We start from the raw sequence: 22,381 nt of genomic DNA, 5'->3' as shown, positions 1-22,381 counted from the left end.
CACCCAGGCACCCCTAGCATGATCATTTTCAATTTTTTAATCAAATAAATACACGTGAGGTATTTAACAATAGTTTTACAAGGCGTATAATTTTATTTTTTTAAAGATTTTATTTATTTCTTTATTTATTTATTTATTTATTTATTTGACAGAGAGACAGAGAGGGAACACAAGCAGTGGGAGTGGGAGAGGGAGAAGCAGGCTCCCCACCGAGCAGAGAGCCTGATACTGGGCTCCATCCCAGGACTGTGGATCATAACCTGAGCCGAAGGCAGATGCTCAAAGACTGAGCCACCCAGGCGCCCCAAAGCCTATCATTTTATTTTATTTTATTTTATTTTATTTTATTTTATTTTATTTTATTTAAAGATTTTATTCATTTATTTGACAGAGAGAGAGACAGCCAGCGAGAGAGGGAACACAAGCAGGGGGAGTAGGAGAGGAAGAAGGCTCCCAGCAGAGGAGCCTGATGTGGGGCTCGATCCCAGGGCCCCGGGATCACACCCTGAGCCGAAGGCAGACGCCCAACGGCTGAGCCACCCAGGCGCCCCCAAAGCCTATCATTTTAAAAGAAGTAATTCCCATTTCCCTCTATAAGTGAGCTTGTCCTGCTGTTTTCTGATTTTTTTTCAGTTTTAGATATGGACTATTCATTTTCTATGAGGGAAAAGGACGCGCTGGCTATTCTGTATTCTCAACAAAAGTACGATCTTGGGGCGCCTGGGTGGCACAGCGGTTAAGCGTCTGCCTTCGGCTCAGGGCGTGATCCCGGCGTTATGGGATCGAGCCCCACATCAGGCTCCTCTGCTGTGAACCTGCTTCTTCCTCTCCCACTCCCCCTACTTGTGTTCCCTCTCTCACTGGCTGTCTCTATCTCTGTCGAATAAATAAATAAAATCTTAAAAAAAAAAAAAAAGTACGATCTTCCCTGCTCCCATTCTTTCAGTGTCATTATATGATAGCTTTTGGTAAGCCAGTAGTAAGTGCTTACATAGCCTACTAGAGTTCCATTTTTGTACAGTTGCAGGTGTGGCGGGAGGGAGTTAATTACTGCTTCTGATTTTTATTTGCTTAGATTTCTCTCAACCCATTACAAATCCTTTCCCCAACTCTCCAATAGAAGACATGACTGCATCTGTGAAGGGTCAGTCTGGGGGGACCTTCTCTCCTAGAGCCCTTTGACTTCTTGTTCCACCTGGACAGGTCGCTCTGTGGGCCGACTGCTGTCCCCACCATTGTCCTAAGGGGTCCCTTCATCCCCTGTCCTCTAACCTGCTTCCTGCATCCCCGGCTGTGCTTGCGGTTCACACACTCCTTCACTGTAGTAGAGAACATTCTCCACTCATTTCCTGAGGAAAAAAAAGAGTACATAAAACATAAAATCCTTGCAACTGTGTGTGTGTGTGTGTGTGTGTGTGTGTGTGTGTGTGTGCGCGCGCGCGCGCATGCGCGTGTGTGTTTATTTTACCCTCATATTTGATTGATAGTTTGGCTAAGAATAGTCTTCATTGGAAATCCTGTTCACTTAGATCTGTGAGCACATTGCTTCACTGTTTTCTCACTTCTATTTCTCACGTTGCTATTGAGAAGGCCATTCACATTCTGTTTCCTTTGTGGATGACCTGGTTTTTGAGGGCCCTTATTGTTTATTTTTGTTTTGTCAACCCCATTCTCTAAAGGCGTAATGTTCTGATGTTTTACGATGATATGCCTTGGTGTGGGGCTTCTGTTGTCGTCCATTGTGCTGGGCACTGATATGTGTGTAGAAACTGGACACTTGTATCCTTCAGTTCTGGAAAATCCTCTTATTTTTAAAAAAGTTTTATTTATTTATTTGAGAGAGAGAAAGCAAACGAGGGGGGGCAGAGGGGGAAGGAGAAGCAGACACCGTGCTGAGCAAGGAGCCTGACCTTGGGCTCCATCCCAGGGCCCTGAGATCATGACCTGAGCCAAAGGCAGACTTAACCGACTGAAACACCCAGGTGCCCCTGAATATTTCTTTTTTTTTTTCAACAATTTAAAAATTATGTTCAGTTAGTCACCATGAATATTTCTTTTCTAATAGCATCTTGTACTCATTGCATGGATGAGCTATTAATTACAGTTATTTCTGTTTTTATATTTTCTTCTACTCCTTACATTGTCTGCCTCTGTTTTGTCTGAGTTGGGTTTTTTTTTTTGTTTGTTTGTTTGTTTTGTTTTTTGCTTTATTTTGACCTCCATCTAGAAGCTTTCCCCAAATCTCTAATGATCCTGGACTCTAAAATCATAATTAAGGCAGAGATGATATATATGTATAGATTCCTTTTTTCTTGAAATAAAAGTTTATTTGTTTTTTTTTAAAGATTTTATATATTTATTCGACAGAGATAGAGACAGCCAGCGAGAGAGGGAACACAAGCAGGGGGAGTGGGAGAGGAAGAAGCAGGCTCATAGCGGAGGAGCCTGATGTGGGGCTCGATCCCGGAACGCCGGGATCACGCCCTGAGCCAAAGGCAGACGCTTAACCGCTGTGCCACCCAGGCGCCCCTTGAAATAAAAGTTTTTAAACATATATATTAAAGTATTCTGTAGTAGAGATTGCTAGTTGTCTCCCCATACTCATTCTCTCCTCCTTCATTAAAAGAAACCTGGAGCTTTAGTTGGGCACAACACTGCCCAACTAAAGCCAGCTAAAGACTACATTTCCCACTCTCCCTTGCAAAAAGGTACAGTCATGTGATTATGTTCCACCCAATAGGGTGTCCTTTGCAAATAGGTATGGTCATGTGATTAAGTTCCATTCATAGTGTGTGAGCGGAAGTAGTATAGGCAACTTTCTCAGGCAGTTGCATGAAAAAGGGGAGTGGCCTGTTTCCTCTTCTCTCCCTCTGGCTGGCTGGAACATGGACGTATAACTAGATCTGGAGCAGCTATCTTAGACCATTAGATAAAAACTACATGTTGAGAATGACAGGACAATGGTTGCAAAGGGACCTAGGATCTCAGCACTGTGGAACCACAGTATTAGCTCTGGACCGCTTCTAGATCATTGCATGACTGAGAGATAAGCATCGATTTTGTTTAAAGCCCTGTTATTTTGGCCTTTGTTACAGGAATCAAACCAGGACCTCTTATACTTAAATAGAAAAATTTGTGTAACCCTCTCCAGATATGTTAACAATAGTTGCCTTTGGGGATGTAGGGACTGCTGGGAAACTTTTGTCTTCTGCTTTACACATTTCTAAATGATATGTGTTTAAAAAAAACAAGTACGTATTACTATTAACATCAGGAAAAAATAAGAAAGAACAAATACCATTTAAAACAACTGACAGCAAGCTTTGTGTGTATGTGTGTGGCTTTTTCATTTTTTTAAGTAGGCTTCACACCCAGCATGGAGCCCAACACGGGGCTTGAACTCAGGACCCTGAGATCAAAGCCTGAGCTGCGATCAAGAGTTGGACACTTAACCGACTGAGCCACCTTGGGGTCCCATGGAATCCTGATTTTTAGTTGGGCATGTGACTTTCTTATATTCAGGTGTGGCCATGTAAGTTCTGTTCAATGGGATGGATATAAAAAGAAGTTAATGCAGCAGCCTCGGAGAACCTTCCTTAAGAGACACAGTGCATATGCCCTTTTCCCTAGTCTCACCCTCCTCTATGTTGCTGCTTAGAATGTAGATGCCACTATCTTGCACCATGAAGTTGAGGTTGTGAATGGTAGAGCAACAAGATCAATACCTTGACTTTTTTATTTTAAGTGAGCTCTACGCCCAATGTGGGGCTTGAACTCGCTACCTTGAGGTCAGGAGTCACATGCTCTGCAGACTGAACCAGCCAGGTGCCCCAATAATACCTTAACTTTTACATGAGAGAGAAATAAACTTTCATCCTCTTTAAGATCACTTTTCGGGAAGTTTTCTGTGATAGCTAAATCTAACCCTAACCAACACGCATCTTCAGATAGAAATGTGTTGAGCTCTAAACAAGATAAATAAAACAAAATCCACAACTCAACATAGTATAACAAAACTGTAAAGTAACCAAGGAGAAGGGAAAGATTATCTATGAAGGAACAGTAATTAAGCAAACAGCACCAGCAACCAAAGAAGCCAGAAGATTTTCTTTTTAAAGTCTTCAGAATTCTGCATTCTCAAATAACTAATTCCCACAAACACTGAGAAATTCTCTTACAATCTTTATCAAACATGAAAAGTTCTGAGAATAACTTAGACCAAGGGTCAGCTGTCTACAGTCAATGGGCCAAATCTGTCCCACTGTTTTTGTAAATGAAGTTTTTTTGGAAAGCTGCCATATCCATTGACTTATGTGTTATTTATGGCTGTTTTCCTGCTACAATGGCAAAGGTGAGGAGCTACAAGGAGATAGGACCCTGTGGCCTGCAAAACTCAAAATATTTACTCTCTGGCCCTTTACAAAAAGAAGTTTACCAACGCCCGACTCCGACAAAGGAGACAGCTTAGTGAGTGTGAATTCCTAGTGTTTTCCTTCTGTTCTTCATACAGAGATGCTCGGGGTGGCGGCGGCCGAGGTCAACAGGCCTGAGAAGCTTCCAAATAAGGCTCCCAGGTCTGTCATTCTGCCTTGGCTGCAGCAGCCCATATCAGCACCTGGAAACAGCCTGGGTCATCTGGGTCCCGATTCTGGGTTCAGATTCAGGGTCTGGAAAGTCTTGGTGTGTCCAGCTTTTGCAACCTCTCCTTGCCTGTGCCTTCACTTTTCACTTTTGTCCAGGTTGGGGCTTTCTGCTGGAAGGCCTAGCTATGGCCCACCACACATGGACCCAAGGTAAGTGCCAAAGGAGAACAAAGAAAGCCGAAAAGAAAATGCCTGAGAACCTGGGGAAATGGACAAGCTAATAAGAAGCAGTATAATTTACATCAAAGAACTTCAGAAAGTGGACCAGAGGCAGCAGAGGAAGGGATGGGTGGGGCTGAAAATACAAATATTGGTGGAAAAGTGTGTACAAGGAGCAGTTAGACCTCCGACTCTTCATTTGGGCTCAGGTCATGATCTCAGGGTCATGAGATCAAGCCCCGGGTTGGGCTACATGCTGCTGAGTGTTCAGCCTGCTTAAGATTCTTGCTCTCCCACTCCCCTTCCCCCACCCACTCACACTCTCTTGTGCTCTCCCTCTCTCTCTCTTAAATAAATAAATAAGTAAATAAATTTTAAAAATCAGGATTCTATTATGATGGAACAGTGGTTTTCAAACGTTAGCATTGATCAGAATCACTGGAAAGCATATTAAGACCCAGATTCCTGAGCCCTACTTCAGAGTATATGATTCGTGAGGTCTTGAATGGGGCTAATGATTTGTGTGTCTGACAAGTTGCCAGGTGATGCCAATGCTGCCTGCTCTGGGACCTCACTCTGAGGACCATTGCATTAGATGAGGGGAGACAACTGGAAGACTCTGCTACACACCTTTCAAATGTTCTAGAAATTTTTCTAAAATCTCTTCAAATATTGCTTCTTTTCCATATTCTCTATTCTTTCCCTCTCAAAGTTCATTAAGATGCATATCAAACGTCCTCATTCTATTTTTCATTTCTTTTTATCTCCCTTTCAGAGTTTTCCACTCTATTTTTGTGCTACATTCTGAATGATTTCCTCAGATCCATCTTCCACTTTATTAGCTTCTCTCTTCAGCTCTGTCTAATTGGCCGTTTAACCCGCCCATTGAGTTTTATCTTCTTTAAGAACTATGTTTCCCCAGGGGCACCTGGGTGGCTCAGTCAGCTGAGTGGCTGCCTTTGGCTCAGGTCATGATCCCAGGGTCCTGGGATGGAGCCCCATGTCAGGCTCCCTGCTGAGCAGGGAACCTGCTTCTCCCTCTCCCTCTGCTTCTGCTTTCTCTCTTGCTCATTCTCTCTCAAATAAATAAATACAATCTTTAGAAAAGACTATGTTTTTCTAAATAATATTTTCAAATATAGCCTGATATTTATTCAGAGTCCCGTTCTTTTCTTACTTTTTCCCCCTTCTTTTATGCCTTAGGTTATACAATTTTATATTCTCTTTCAGCATGTAGTTCTATTAGCCCAAGTGTGGTGAGCTCTGATGCTATTTGTTACATCTGCTGGCTCTCGCTCATGGTGGATTGTTTCCTAAAGTTTTTAACTATGCTTTCATCTTTAAGGGGGCTTGACTTTTTTTTTTTTTTTTTTTTTGGTCCTGTGGGAATCCTGGGTAGTGGGAATATGACTTAAATGTAGTTATGCTTTGTTCCATGAGCTACAGGAAAATCAATTACTAGACATGGGGACTTTTATTACATGGATATTGTAAATGCAGACCCTAAACCCATGTAGGGCCACATTTTTGGTTTCTCAAGGGTTTTTATTCCCCCCAGAGCCCAGCCAGAGTTAGCCAAGCTTCTTTGTTAACTTTGCCAGTGGGTAGATTTCACTATTTGAGGCTGAAATTTTACCTTACGAGCTAATGCATTAATCTGTTACTGTTTCATGGATCCTGGCAGGAGGCAAGAGATTCCTGGGTCAGAGACACCACCCCGCAAGCAGCAGGAGCATTGTTTTTGTGTCAATTCCCTTTACCTGCCGAGTCCCACTGGGGTGATGCAGAAGGGCCCTCAGGGAGGCCTACACATGCAGTGGGTTCTGTTACAGGAGAAGAATGAGCCTGTTTTTTGTTCCAGAAGAAGACATTACCTCATCTCTCAAGGCTGCTTGCTGCAAACGAACCCTGAGAAATGGCCCAGTAAGATTTGCACTTGCAGCATAACCAACCAGGATGTCCAAGAATGCTCAGATCCCATAGAGAATTGCTTCTCCCAACATACCTGAGGTCCTGGCTTGGGGTCCAGGTCTAACTCTCTGTCCTTAAAAACTGAAACTCCAACCATCACAGCCAAAAGGAGACTAAAGTGACATGATGGCTACATGTCATGTGGAATCCTGAGCAGAAAAAAGATAATAGGTAAAAACCGAGGAAATCTGAATAAAGTATGGAGTTTAGTTAATTAAAAAGAACCCAAAACTTGAAACTCCTAGATTATCGGAAAGATAACCACATGCTTACTATTTGATTTTCAGTCACTTGAGGATTTTCTTTTCTTGTGAGTTCAAGTATGCATTACAGTTTTTGTTGTGTCTTATCCAGTATTTCTAGGTGTTTTACTGTTTTCCATTACCTTTGTCGACAACTTTGTTGGAATCCAGGTGTTTGTTTAAAATTTATATTCCTGGATCCCATCCCCAGAGATTATGATTTTTGCAGACTATATTGTAGCCCAGGATTCTGCCTTTATAACAAATGATTCTGGGGGCGCCTGGGTGGCTCTGTCAGTTAAGTGTTTGCCTTTGGCTCAGGTTATGATCCCAGGTCCGGGATCAAGCCCCACATTGGGCTCCCTGCTCAGCAGGGAGTCTGCTTCTCCCTCTCCCTCTCCCCCTGCTCATATGCTCTCTCTCTTGCCCAATCTCTCTCAAATAAATAAAATCTTTAAAAAAATAATGGAAACACATGGTGCGTCAAAGAATTAATACAGTCTGTAGTTTTCTTTTCTTTTCTTTTCTTTTAGATTTTATTTATTTATTTGTCAGAGAGGGAGAGTGAGAGAGCACAAGCAGGGGGAGCTGCAGGCAGAGGGAGAGGGAGATGCAGGCTCCCCTCTGAGCAGGGAGCCCAATGCAGGGCTGGATGCAGGGCTCAATCCCGGGACACTTGGGTCATGACCTGAGTCGAAGGCAAACACCTAACAGACTGAGTCACCCAGGCTTCCCCAGTTCATAGTTTTCAAATTAAAAGTATTCGGTCTCTTAGCTTGGCAAATACTCCCTCCAATCTTCTGTTGCAGAGACCAGAGAGGCAGATGGCACTTCCTGGCCTCCCTCTTCCATGAGGTTGGCAACATGGCCAGCTTGGTTATTGAGACATAAGGGCAAGCTTTATGGAAAGCTTACAGGAAAACTTAAGGTCTTCAGAGACAAGGGACACCTTTCACTGCGGCTGGCCCCTTCCTTCTGGACACTGTGAACACAGAGGTGATGCCTGGACCTCAGAAGCCATCTTGCCACCACGGAAAGAGAAAGCATAAAAACAAATTCAGTATTCAGAAAGATAGACGACAACAACATTGCCACGGTTGAATGGCTAAACCAATAGTTTTCCTCTAGATTTATGTGACATAAATTTGTTTAAATCACTGAAGTCAGTTTCCATTTCTTGCAGCCAAAATCATTCCTGATGCACGTAAGGATCCTCGTTTCTTTAAAACATTTCAGACTTCTAGGGGCGCCTGGGTGGCGCAGCGGTTGGGCGTCTGCCTTCGGCTCAGGGCGTGATCCCGGCGTTCTGGGATCGAGCCCCACATCAGGCTCCTCCGCTATGAGCCTGCTTCTTCCTCTCCCACTCCCCCTGCTTGTGTTCCCTCTCTCGCTGGCTGTCTCTCTGTCGAATGAATAAATAAAATCTTAAAAAAAAATAAAATAAAATAAAACATTTCAGACTTCTAGAAAAGCTGCAATAATTTAAAGAGTTTAAAGGATTCTTGGGGTGCCTTGCTGTCTAGGTGAGTGGAGCGTGTGACTCTTGAACCCAGGGTGGTGAGTTCGAGCCCCATGTTGGGTGTAGAGATTAATTAAAAATAAAATCTTTAAAAAAAGGGGGGGGCTCCTGGGTGGCTGAGTCGATTAAGCAACCGACTCTTGATTTCAGTTCAGGTCATGATCTCAGGGTGGTGATATCAAGCCCTGCGTTGGTCTCCACACTGGGCATGGAGCCTGCTTAAGATTCTCTCTCTCCCTCTGCCCCTCCCCTACCCTCTCTCTACACCTCCCCCCAAATTTTTTTTAATTAAAAAAAAGAATTCTCATATACTCTTTACCCAGATTCCTCAAATATTTTACTTTGCTTGCTTTACCATTTCTTTATCTCTCTCTATTTTTTGTTAAGATTTATTTATTTTAGAGAGAGAGTGGAGGGGGAGCAGAGGGAGAGAGAGAAACTCAAGCAGACTCCCCACTGAGCATGGAGCCCAATGAGGAACCTGGTCTCACAACCCTGAGATCATGACCTGAGATGATGACCTAAGACGAAATCAAGAATCAGATGCTTAAACTGACTGAGCCACCCAGCCGCCTATATATATATATTCTTCTAAACCATTTGAAAGTAAGTTGATATAATGCCCCTCTACCCCTAGATACTTCACTGTTTATTTCATAAAAACAAGGATATTCTCTTATATGATCACAGTGTAATAACAAAATCGGGAAATTGACACTGATAGAGTACTGTTACCTAATTTACAGATGTTATTAAAAATCTTTACCAACTGTCCCAGCAATATTCTTTATGGCAAAAGAAAACCTGAGATCACTCACTATATTTAGGTGCCACGTTTCTTAGCATCCTTCAATCTGGAAAAACTTGTTCAATTTTTTTTTTTTTAAGTAGGCTTCAAGCCCAACATGGGGCTTGAACTCATGGCCCTGAGATCAAGACCTGAGCAGAGATCAAGAGCCGGTCACTTAAGCGACTGAGCCACCCAGGCGCCACTCAAGTTGTGTATGTCTTTCATGACTTTGTACATTTTTGAAGTGACAAGCCAGTTATTTTGTCGAATGTCCGTGAGCTAGGGTTCGCCTTGTATGTTCCCATGGTTTGTTTCAGGTGATACATTTTGGGCAGGGATAACACAGGAACAATGTATTCTTCTCAATATATCACTCAGGAGGCAGATGATGTCTCATTGTCCCATGACAGACGTTAAGTTCGGATCATTTGGTTAAGGGGAAGTCTGTCCGCTTTGTCCACTGTGAGGTTTCGTTTTTCCCTCTGTAATCAGTGAGACCCTTGAAGGGAGAGACCCCAAGACTATAGAAATATCTTGTTATTCAACAAGCGTGCATCCGCTGGCTTTAGCTCCAGGGATGATTCTTGCTCTTCCCCTATTGCCTCTATCAGAATGGGCTCACCAAGTCTTATTTTATCCAATAGGATTGGATCCATTACTGCTATTATTTTTGTACTTAAATGATCTGAGACTTGACTTTCAAGCTGGCTTCCATGTTCTTTTAACGTGTCCCCATCTGATTTTTCTTTCTTTCTTTTGATTTTCTTTTCTTCTGATTTTTTTTTCTTTCTGTCTGTTTTATTTCTTCTGGACACAACAAGGTGATCGAGGCTCATCTCATATTTCTCGGCTCAGCCCCAGAATCAGCCATTTCTCCAAATAACCTGGTTTCTTTTCATGGAAAGGGGTATTGGAGGACTGGTTTTCTTTATTTTTGCAAGCTACTTTTTTCTCAGTTGGCTTTTTGGAAGAGGAGTTATCCTTTAATTCCTATCACACCCTCCTTTCTATTATGTGTCTGTTCAACCCCTATCTGCCGATTTTTCCTTTGCACTCCAGACCTCGATGTCTCTGTACCAACAGGAATTGGGAATGTGTTTCTCCAGAGACAAAGGCCACGGGCTATGACCAAGTACAATCTTTATCAAGTACACATGCCTACATTTTCATATCAAAATTATTTCCTAGACAATTTGGGGCAAAATAGAGAATACACATCTGCAGCTTAAGGCCAAACGCATTTAACGAATAATTTCACCCAACCTGAAACGTAGAATAGAATCCAAAATTCTTTAGCAAATGTGAGGTACAAACGCACATCTTTGCTTTTTTGTTTCCTAAGTAATTAAATTCCTAAGTTATTAAAAGCTTAAGATGGGGTTTATTGTAGCTTCCTCTTTCTCCAGCATTTCAGAGTGTTTCATGGAACAGAGTCTCACAGGTGGCTGCAAAGTAAGGGGGTGGGATCGCACTGTCCAATACATTTGGGGGAAAAGCGCGGTAATCCGAAGTCAGGCAGGATTCCTGTGGGACTTCTCAAAGCTTTTTGATTTGCTGATGTCTCTTATGACTCGCGTGTGGAAAGATGGAACATGGCGCTTCCCGGACTTTCTTGACGGTAGAATACCTCCTGCAGAGCACTTCCCAGCCGTGTTCCACACGGTTCCACTGTTCCCAACAGCCGGTACATCGACTCCCTAAATATCCCCAGAATGCACCCATTTCTGTCCATCCTAATGATCTGTACCCACTTCAGGCTGGCAAGTCTCTCTCGCTCAGTGAGATCTTAATTGGGCCACTTGTGTATCAGGGTCCCAGCAGGACACAGATGGCACACTCAATCTGGTAATTTGAAGAAAAGGTAATAAAGAGGGCAGGGTTTAGGGACGATGCTCCCCTGGCACTAGTTACAGTAGGAGCCATTAGCACTGTGTGCCCCAGGGCCGTGGGGAGGGACTGCTTCCTGGTGCAGGGAGAGGGTGGGTGTTGGGCGATAGCCACCTGCCCGAGCTCCGGCCTTTGGTATGGAGAGGCAGGGGGTGCAGCAACCTGGAAGAAGAAATCTTAACCCTGCCTTCTCCCAGACCTCCAGTCTCCCTGTGATGCCTGCCATCGGCCAAACGCAACCAGAAACTGGAGGGAGATAGTCCATATGGCCAGTTGCCCCGGGCACGGAGGAAAGTGAGGGTGGAGAGTGGGTCTGGACGACCACACAGAAGAACCTTAGCACATGCTGTCCGAGTCTTCCCTCCTCATCCCCATTCTTCCTCTACGTGTCTACAGCCCGAATCTGAATATTTCTTGATCTTTTTCTTAAAATCCATCAATTACTCCCAATTATTCCTGGAATAAGATCAGAGGTTTAGTACTAGCTCATTAGAACTGATGGTCAGCATCTCTCTCAAAGTCTAAAGTCTAGCTTCAGGGACAAGTGGCATCAAGCTTGAAATCAGCAAAAGGGAAGTATTGACCCAACAGAATTGGCAAATGCTACTAATCAGGGCATTATTTTTTTCCCCTTTTGGAAAACTGTATATATTAAGATAAAAGCATTTTATTAAAAAAAAAACTTTTGTTATGAACTCAAGATATGTTCTCTTAAAAGTAACTACTTCATTGGAGCACCTGGTTGGCGCAGTCGGTAGACCGTGCAGCTCTTGCTCTCAGAGTCGTGAGTTCAAGCCCCACATTGGGCAGAGAGATCACTCAAAAAAACAAGAAACAAACACAAACCAAAAAAATAGTAATCACTTCATTGAAAAAGCTTAGAAAGCATGACAACCTAAGAGTGATAAGCACTCCTCGCACCCAGACCGCAGTCCCTAATATTGGCTCCCACTAAAAGTAGCAAGGAAGGGTGCCTGGGTGGCTCAGTCGGTTACGTGCCTGCCTTTGGCTCAGGTCATGATCCTGGGGTCCTGAGATCGAGTCCCGTGTCGGGCTCCCTGCTCAGCGGGGAGTCTGCTTCTCCCTCTCCCTCTGTGCTCTCTCCCCTGCTCGTGCTCTGTCAAATACATAAATAAATAAATCTTTTTAAAAGAGAGAGAGAATTTATAGATGAAGATTTAAAAGAGCTGTCAACCAAATGTGATATGTGTACCTTGTTTGGCACCTGATTCAAACCTATGAACGATTGGAGCAATTACAAGAGACTGGAAAAACGCAAACATCGACTGCATATCTGGTATTTTTAAATTGTTGTTTAGGTATGATAATGGTTTGGGGATTTTTTTCATAAGTCCTTGTATGTGAAGAGTGGGATTTCCCACCCCGGTACCATTGACATTTCGGACTGTGCATTTTAAGACGTTAATCAGGATCCCTGGCATCTACCCACTAAATACCAGCAGCCCTCCCTTAGTTGGGAGAACAGAAAATATCTCCAAATATTGCCAAATGTCTCCTGGGAACACAATTGCTCCCTAATTAGAATCACTATGCTAGAGACAATTACTGAAGTATTTATGGTTGAAATGATACTACATCTGGGATTTGTCAAAATAACCTAGGGGGGCTTGGGGTGGGATTAGGGAGAAGAACAGTTAGACTATGTGTGGATAATCATTGAGGCCACATGGGAGTTCATTACACTATTCCTTCTATTTTTATGTTCATTTTCCCTAATAAAAAAGTTTAAAAATTATAGTGCTGAGGAGTATTAAAATATTTCCATTTTTCCCAACCATCTTTAGCATATTGGGTTAAATAAGTTGTCTCTAAGTCAAAAGATTTTGAGTTTAATTCAGTTATTTGCTAAGTCTTAGTGAAGCCCCTTGTCCACTTCCCAAGTCTGGAGAAAGTGGATGATGTCATGACTGAATAATAATTTCATGGTTTGTTTGGTTGGTTTTTTTTTTTTTTTTGGCTTTTAACAAAATTGGAAGACCTAATCATGTTCTAATTATTATAAATCATTGAGATTCTTTGGATAAACTAAGGAGTCCCCCAAAATGGATGACATCATTATAACCAAACACCTTCCCTCACCATATGCTTATCTGACAGCAAAGGTTTGCAGAGCTTATGTTTATAGAAATGAACATTAGAAGAGAACTGGCCATGAGCCCTATCTCATTCTAACAAGTAGTAACATTTACCCGTAAGTTTCTTAAACCTTCATTTAAAAAATCTTCATTCATCTCATTAAGAAACGCATTTCAAAGATCTTACTTATACAACTGTCCACATAATACAAGACTTTGATCAAATATGTACTACCAAGAACTCTACTGACACAAAGTATTTTTCTGGATTGCATCAACAGCCTTATGGTCAAAGGAAATAAAACACATTCTTATTTTTGTTAGATAATCATGACAGAATAAAAAGTAAAACTGATACTTTCAATACTACATTAGGATAAAATTCTGAGGGAAGTGGAATGGAAACATGGGTGTAAAGAGGAAAAAGATGTAAGGGTTTGAACTGATAAAGAGCTGTTCGTGTCCCTTAAAAAAATGGATAGGGGACAAAAATAGACACAGATTAATGGAACAGAATAGAAAACCCAGAAATAAACCCACACTTATATGGTCAATTAACCTACAATAAAGGAGAAAAGAATATACAATGGAGAAAAGACAGCCTCTTCAATAAATGGTCTTGGGAAAACTGGACAGCCACACGCAAAAGAGTGAAACTGGACCACTTTCTTACACCATATACAAAAATAAACTCAAAACGGGTTAAAGACCTGAATGTGAGACACAAAACCATAAAACTCATAAAAGAAAACATAGGCAGTCTTCTCTTTGACACTGGCCTTAGCAACATTTTTCTGGATCTATCTTCTTGGGAAAACAAAAACCAACCATTGAGACTGTACCAAAATAAAAGCTTTTGTAGAGGGAAGTAAACCATCAAGAAAATGACAAGGCAACCTCCTGAATGAGAGAAGATATTTGCAAATGATATACCTGATAAGGAGTTAATATCCAAAACACACTGAGAACTTACACAACTCAACAGCAAAAAATTATCTGATTAAAAAATGAGCTGAGAGGAGCACCTGCGTGGCTCGGTCGGTTAAGCATCAGGTCATGATCTCAGAGTCCTAGGATTAAGCCCCATGTTGGGCTCCCTGCTCTGCCTCTGTCCCTCCGCTCTCTCTCTCAAATAAATAAAATCTTAAAAAATAAAAAATGAGCTGAGGACCTGCATAGTTTTCCAAAGAAGACATACAAATGGCTAAAAGACACTTGAAAAGATGCTCATCATCACTATCATCAGGGAAATGCAAATCAAAACAGTGAGATACCACCTTACATCCGTCAGAATGGCTAGAATCAAAAGACAGGAAATAGCAAGTATTGGCGAAGATGTGGAGAAAGAGGAACCCTCGCACACTGGTGGTGGGAATGTGAGTTGGTGCAGCCATTGTGGAAAACAGTATGGAGCTTCCTTAAAAAATTAAAAATAGAGCTCCCCTACGATCCAGCAATTCCACTACCGGGTATTGACCCAAACAAAACGAAAACGCTAATTTGAAAAGACAGACACACCTGTGTTTAGAGCAGCATTATTTACAACAGCCAAGATACGGAAGCAGCCCGAATGTCCACCGATGGATGGAAACAGATGTGGTATAAATACACAATGGAGTATTACTCAGCCACGAAAAAGAGATCTTGCCATTTGAGACAACACGGATGGACCTACAGAGTATTATGCTAAGAGAAGTCAGAGAAAGACATATACCATATGATTTCACTCACGTGGGACCTAAAAACAAAAACAGAAACAAAAAACCCAAAATAAATGAAGAAAAAAAATCAAACTCCTACAGGGAACAAATTGACGGTTGTGGGTGGGTGAGTGAAATAAAGGGGATTAAGACGTACAAACTTCCAGTAAGTCATGGAGGTGGAAAGTACCACATACAGGGGCGCCTGGCCAGCTCCGTCAGAGGAGCCGCAACTCTTGATCTCGGGGTTGTCAGTTCGAGCCCCACGTTGGGCGTGAAGAGCACTTAAAAATAAAATCTTAAAAAAAAAAAAAAAAAAGGAAAACACAGCACAGGCACTAGTAAGACCGTCATAACGCTTGGTGAGAGAGACTGCGCCTATATGGTGAGCACTGAGCGTACAGAAAAATGGACAGGGGGTTCTGCCGCATACCTTTGAAAGTGAAGGGATTTTTGTCTTGAACTTCGCAGTATGTGGGCAGTTGCACAATTCATTATTTAAAGCTTAAAATTTAGATGTCAAATTTAAAATCCGTGGAGGGGTACAGTTGCCCCAAATTCCCCATACATTTGCACAGGCATAAAGGCAGAAGGGGCGCAGCTGTGGGGCGTCAGGGGCACCCACTGTCTGCCCACATCACTGGGGAGTCCTGCGTCCTTTCCTCCCATTTCCCCTGATCCTGATAAGCACCTCTCTACCTCCCTCGGTTTCTTTGCAGGACAACATAGAGCCCAAGTTGTCTCAGTGACAGAGCCGTGGAGAGCAGCTCCCGCACTTCAGGAGAAAAGCAGGGCTTGGGGGACACGGTGCTGGGCCTGCTGCCCAGGGGCTCTGCTCCCACCACAGCACCCACCGCTCTTCCACTCACACAGACCGCCATCTCCTTTTCCACTGCTGTTTACTTTAGAGGTATTCTGTTTTTCCTCTTATTTCCTAGTCCCTAATTTTCCAATAGAGTCTGGCCACAGTTTATAAACACAACAGGATGCTTATATACATGTTTGTATTTCTGAGTGAGGCTGTCCCCTGGGGCCTTACTTAAAAGGAAGCCACTTTCCCCCCCCTTTTGCTGTTTACTTTTTCCATATGCAAACTCCCCTAGTCCCTTCTGGTGACTTGTGTGGCGCAGAGAAGCCCCACCCGAGGGACCTCCCAAGACCGCGGGCTCCGCACCTTGTGTGCTGCTGCTTCTAGAACAGAATCCCTTGCTGCAGCGGTTTTGAACTTCCCGCCATCAGCCAACCAGAGGCGGTGGTAGTACATGTGCTCTCCCCACCCCCTATTTCTTTTTCCGGTGAGGCTACTTGAAGCAGATGACACTTAAAAAAGGCTAAACTCACTCCCGTGTTCAAACATCCCTTTGCGATAATTCGGTGAATTGCTGGCTGACTTGGGTTTGCCTCTTCGGAAAGACTCGAAAGGGGGTTGTTTTCTGTTGTGGTTTTCAATCATTCAATCTCGCTCTAGTCAACGCTGTTGAACAGGAACTGCTAACAATGAAACTGAGAAAAATAAACACAAACATGAACAAATGACCTTTTATTTCATACAGAGATACAAAGGCAATTGTGTGCAGCAATCTGATGGGCAGTCCAAACGGTTGGAAGTAACTTCAGGATAAATGTCACGATAGCCGGTGGAAGAGAAGGTCAGAGGCAGAGGCATGAGGCCGGGAACGCTACGGCTAATAAATCGGAGGAGGAAGAGCTATGTGGTTTCAACGCCGTGACGTGCGCCCGTCTGGGCATTCTCCATGCTATTTTAACCATAATTCTGCAGTTACCACCAAACTCTTGAAGTGCATTTCGTGCTATTTTGCATTAGGACTTGTATCAAGGAGACTACAACCCTCACAAACAACGGAAACACCGTATTTTATTAAAGGAGTCGTAAACTTTGCTCATGGTCTGTCGTGGATGTGGTCTTGGGGGTCTGACAGCAGCGGGGATCGGTCCCCTGTTAAGGTAGAGGGGTTGACACTTTGGTTGGTCCCAGTTCTTGGGGTGCTGCTACTTGGAATAGCATCTGTTTTTGATCTGAGGAAAATATTCACTAAAACACCAGGTCAGGCTGGCGGTGCGCCACACCTCACCTCTTCCCGTTTGCAGCGTGTGAGCTCAGACAACTCACGTTTGCATGGCGGTGGCGCTGAGTAAATGGTCTCTCGTGAAGAACACCTCTCCAGTGCTCACATTTGTAACAGGGACACATCACAGGATTTGTTATTAACGAAACAGTTTATTGGCTTTCAATATACATCAGTAAATCTTTAAATGTAAGTTTATTCTGTTAAACTTTATGTTCTATGATAAAAGAATACTGAACCCAAACATCAGAGAAAATGGAGGCTCAGTAGCATGATTTCCAACATATTTTCCTGGATAAAGAGTTTGTTTTTTTTTTTTAAGTATATGACTTTTTATGTAGTAACAAAAGCTTCCTAAATTCAATGTTTAGAACTGAATTGTTTCTGACTAAACCCAGAAAATGGGAGCTCATAAAATAAAGGCACAGCGTGGGCAGCAAGAGAAGAGAGAGAAGTGGGGAAAAGAGCTCTTAATACCAAGTTAACGTTGGTTGGTTGGTTTTGTTTGTTTTGTTTCAGTCTATTTAAGGCAGGATTATCTCCCTGTAACCCCGTAGATAAACCCTAGTGTTTCAGCTATGTAAGAAAGTTCTAAGAGTTCAGATATACAGATAAGCCAATTTTTAAAAACCCTTTTCTTACAGTATTCTAAAGGCTTTTAAAGCATTATATAAATCTTCAAAATTCCTATCACCCACATTTCAAGAAGTAAATCTACACTTTAATAAGGCACTCTTGAGATATAAAACAGTTTTGAAGACAATTACACTCTACGCTAGGGCTGGCCCGTCCCTCTGCCACAGGACAGAGTGGACTGGACTCCTCCCGGAACGGAGCCCTCCTCTGTACATGAGCACGAACAAGCAGGCACCGCAGGCGAACACACCTAGACAGCCGGGGGTTATCAGTGGGGCTCTCCTGCCCGCTGAGCAGAGACCTACACCAACAGCACTGTTCACACTTAATGGTGACATTTAAAAGCCGTGTCTCCCCTATGCTAGAAATGTTTCCTCTGAACACAGAACAGTGACTTCTGTTAGTTCCTGTGCATAAGGAAAACAGAGTGGAAGAGAACCAAAGAGCCCATGGATCCTTCCCTTTGACCGATGGGATGGAAATATAAAGGAACTTCACCTTTAAATGACAACCTAGTAACTGGAGATGACCCGACATGTGAGTTGTGTGCTCCCATGTGTGTCTGTCAGTAGTGCTGATAGCGCCCGCGTCCAAATAACAAGAGTTCAAGTCCCACCATCCCTGCTGCTAATTCACACAAACACCAAAGTTTACAATAGCATAATGCAGCCTCTAAGACCGTAACAGTGGAGCGATTTTCGTGGAGCTGCCACTCCTTCCTACGTGGAAGAAAATGAAGGAACAAGAGGGTCAGACTGCACCCGAAATACAATTTCAGTAGGAAGAAAGGGTAACAGAAGTCCCATCAGACGGGCGGGGTTAAAAGTGTGGCGTCGGGAGTGTATCAAGTTGAGGCTTTGTTGTGGGCGGGGTCTTGCTTCCCATGAGGAAAGAAGGACCCGAGAAAGGGAACCGTGAGGAGCTTCCTTCCTTCATCCTTCTGGGCTGGCGGCAACGGATCAATTACTTCCCGTAGAACTTTTTGTTGAGGAGGAAGATCAGAAGGTTGACATTTACTTTAGCTCTATTAAATAATTTCATGACCGCAACGCCTTCGTACTGTAGCTGCAGCAGGTCCTGTTCAAGAAAACATTTGGACAGTCACACAAGTCTGTGCGATAAGACACGAGGTGGGGAGGGACCCAGAAGGGATGAGGAATGACAGCCGTGAAGTGGAGTGAGAAAGGAGCGTCGTCCCCTGCACAACCATTTGGAGTTAAGAAGTCATGTGGTTCATACCGAAATACACAAAACATGGAAAGAAAAGCTGCATGTTCATTCATCACACATACTTCCTGTCTCAGAAGTGACAGTAACGTGTCTCCAGTTCATCTAAGTGATGGGGGCCACCTGGAGAAGGTGAAGCATTTCAATCTATGATAAATACACTAATCACTAAAAACAGGACACGGCCACTAATGTCGTCGCAATAGTATCCACTAGAGTCTTACTTTCTATTTCACGGGAGACAGCTTTTATATTCTGAAGGCCAGAGGAAAAGAAAAAGGACAAAATGTTTATTAGGTGCCTACTATGTGCTCAATATTGGGTAAGCACATCAGATAGCATCTTTTTAGGTCCTGATAAAAGTCCTAGAGGTGTGATTATCCCAAGTTTAAAGACGAAGCTCGGAGATGTTCAGTGACTTGCCCAATAGCACTGAGTGGGATGGAGTGGATCTGGATCCGAGTGTAAAGGCCCTGCTTCTCCCACTGCCCCCCACTGGCCAGAGCACACTTAGGAAGTGAGTGGTCTCACCCGTGAACTTCAGAAGAGAGGTGATAAGAAAGCAAGAGTTAAAGCGCTTAAAGAACCTCAAAGTTCACCCAGTTCATCTTCTGGAAAGATCCTAGTGGCTCCATGAGAACGAAGACCCTGGTGTGTCACCTGTGCCTGACGTAACACCTCGCTCCTGATCCTCACTCCATACTTAATGCACCTGAGCACGGACGAACACATGACCCGAGGCCAGCCGCTCGGCCTGTACAACTCTGAAGAGCCTGAAGGCCTAACAGGATCTTCTTCTGCGGGACACCTGGGCATGGGCATCACCGAATCATTTCACTTCTGTTCAGCTAACAAGTCTGCGGCTCTACTCACCACGGAGAAGGAAATGAAGACACACCACGGTCCTTAAGGAGCTCACAGTCTGGGGGGCACTAGTCAGAGTGGTAACACGTGTAGATGAATAAAGGAGAGGAATAAAGGAGGGGGCGGGTGTGTGTCGGCACGTGCAGAGATGGCCCGCACCCAGGCTGACAGAGCACAGCAGTGAGCAGCAATGTGAGGAACGGGACGGAACTGATGAGGACACACACGAAGCCGCGGGAGCCTGGACAAAGCCCAGGTACCTTGCGGTACCCTGGTGCCTTTCTAATGTGTAAAAACTAGAGAGATTTCAGAATAAAAATGAGCTAAAATTATGTTATAAAACGATTCACTGCAGAGTTCTTCCCAAATTTAAAACAGGATTCAGTTTACAAAGAAGCAATTTACACACGCCTTGTCAAAAATACACCTTTAAGCCCCTACATCAAATCAAAATGAGAGAAATGATTTCAAGCTACTGAATAGGCTTACAAATTTCTACTATCAATACTTAATCATTTTGTTCAAGGTCAAGGTGCCAGTTCAATTTAGTGGCAACACGAAGTAGCAGCTTCAGATAAAAGAGAAGAACTACTGAGCCGCCAGACGTCTCTAGGGAGAGCAGACCAAGTCAGATGCACGGGAGCCCTTGCGCCTTTCCCGCCTGTGTGGGGCCCGGCTCACTGCTGGGTGTGGACAGCCGTCTGCAGACGGGTCTCCTTACCGACTCTCCTGCCTCGACGAGAACCACCACCTCACATACAGAACTTTCGGTTCTGCGTGGTGCTTACCCACCTGATAATGCAACATAAACGTCTCCATCTGAACGCCCATGAACTTGGCTTTCACTTCAAAGTCTCCGACTTCTTCTGTTGGACTGATTTCAAAGATAACATTCTTAAACCTGTTGAAACATAACATCGTTAAGGGTGTGATTTTTATGTTCTCATATAAAAATATTTTATGAAATGTAGAAAGGAGATTAACAACCTTCAAGGGGCGCCTGGGCAGCTCAGTTGGTTAAATGTCTGCCTTCAGCTCAGGTCATGATCCCAGGGTCGTGGGATCAAGTCCCGCATCAGGCTCCCTGCTCAGTGGGGAGTCTGCTTCTCCCTCTGCCCCTCCCCCTGTTCATGCTATCTGATAAAAAAAATTTTTTTTTAAATCTACAAGAGTGAAAAGGGATACAAAACAAAGGTCCCAAGTACTTCCACAGGTGGAGCAACGTGGGGCTGCCACTCTAAGTACCACATGCTTGTACTGTGGAGACTTGGGGAGATGCCGGCAGGCTCTCCCTGCAGCCCTTGCGGAAGCGGGAAGCAGGACCAGGGAGGAAGGCCATGATGGCCTCTGAAGGGATGCCATCACAGGAATTCTCTTGGGCTTCCCCGGGGCCACTGCTGAAATCTAACGATGAAAGCATAACCAAGAGGAAATTAAACTGGAAGGAGAGGGAGGAAAGGCGTGTGTGTGAATGCACGCGTGGTGGAGGACTGCAACAAGTGCGTAAGGAAACAAAAAGGGGTAAGAACAAGAAGAGCCATGAGAGGAGCTGCCATAGATATAAAGGCACTGAGTACCAAGTACCACCAAAGATACACCGCTATTTACCACACACACTGAAGGTATTGCTCATTCTCAACATGTTACAAGCCTGGAAACTGGTGGCAACAGAAGGTGCTATTCCCCGGGTGATCAAAGTACATCAGCCCAGATTACTAGAACTCAACTGTGGAGCAAACTTATCTATTAGGACCAGAGCTGAGAACCACAAATGATGCAAAAGAGGCCACAGAGAAGCTAAGAGAGAGGTCACAAAATCCACGCGCTACAACATGTACGTCTTACTCAACAGGGGGTCCTCACAGGCCATTCCTTAAAGGTACTTCCTGTAATAATTTTATTTTCACCAGTTTGCTTTGTTATCTGGTTTCTTTCTTTCTTTCAAGATTTTATTTATTTACTTGTTGGGGGGCGGAGGAGAGCACAAGCAGGGGGAGCATCAGGCAGAGGGAGAAGCAGGCTCCCCTTGCTTTAATTTTTCTTGATCTTAAAATAAAATCTATTCATTATTGAACTCTGGAAATTGGTAAAGCATGAAGAAAAATAAAAGGCACCTATAATTTCACAAGCCAAAGAGAACCACTGAAATGGCGCATATTCTTCTGTGCCTCTGTTTACACAAAGATTATCTAACCACTCACTTATCTGTTCTTTTTAGCATAAATTATAAATATAGTCCTTTATCCCAACTTCTTTCTAGTAACATTTTGAGAATTGTTCACATTCTTTGAAAGCATCCCTTTTAACGGGCACGCAATATTCCATGCTGTAGCTAAAATTTAACCATTCACCTACTGTACAACACTTCAGTTGATTTTACCTTTTATATGATTACACTTGTGGTACATGTTTATATGTTAATCTTTGGTTTTACTTCTGATTATTTTTTTATGATAGATGCCTAAAAATGGAGTTTCTGGTCAGAGTATTAAAATTTTTTTCATCCTAAAAAACACAAGACATAAAATTTACCATCCTAACTACTCTTAAGTGTGTAGTT

General features: G+C 43.3%; 1 protein-coding gene across 1 annotated transcript in view; it reads right to left on the bottom strand.

Moving 5' to 3' along the window:
• Window positions 1–17,397: 17,397 nt before the first annotated feature.
• The window catches only part of IQGAP1 (IQ motif containing GTPase activating protein 1), a 99,823-nt gene continuing 94,839 nt past the window's right edge, over window positions 17,398–22,381 (bottom strand). The window contains exons 37-38 of the mRNA XM_045813176.2: window positions 20,614–20,722; window positions 17,398–18,807 (exon numbers count right to left, since the gene is read on the bottom strand). Coding sequence (XP_045669132.1) covers window positions 18,694–18,807; window positions 20,614–20,722 — 223 coding nt within the window. The 3' untranslated portion in view covers window positions 17,398–18,693. The remainder of the gene's footprint in view (window positions 18,808–20,613; window positions 20,723–22,381) is intronic.

The sequence above is a fragment of the Ursus americanus genome, chromosome 28, assembly GCF_024610735.1.
Source record: "Ursus americanus isolate L20-20 chromosome 28, mUrsAme1.1.p, whole genome shotgun sequence".
NCBI lineage: Eukaryota > Metazoa > Chordata > Mammalia > Carnivora > Ursidae > Ursus > Ursus americanus.
Note: the sequence above shows the minus strand (reverse complement) of the source record. Positions and strands in the feature narration are given on the sequence as shown.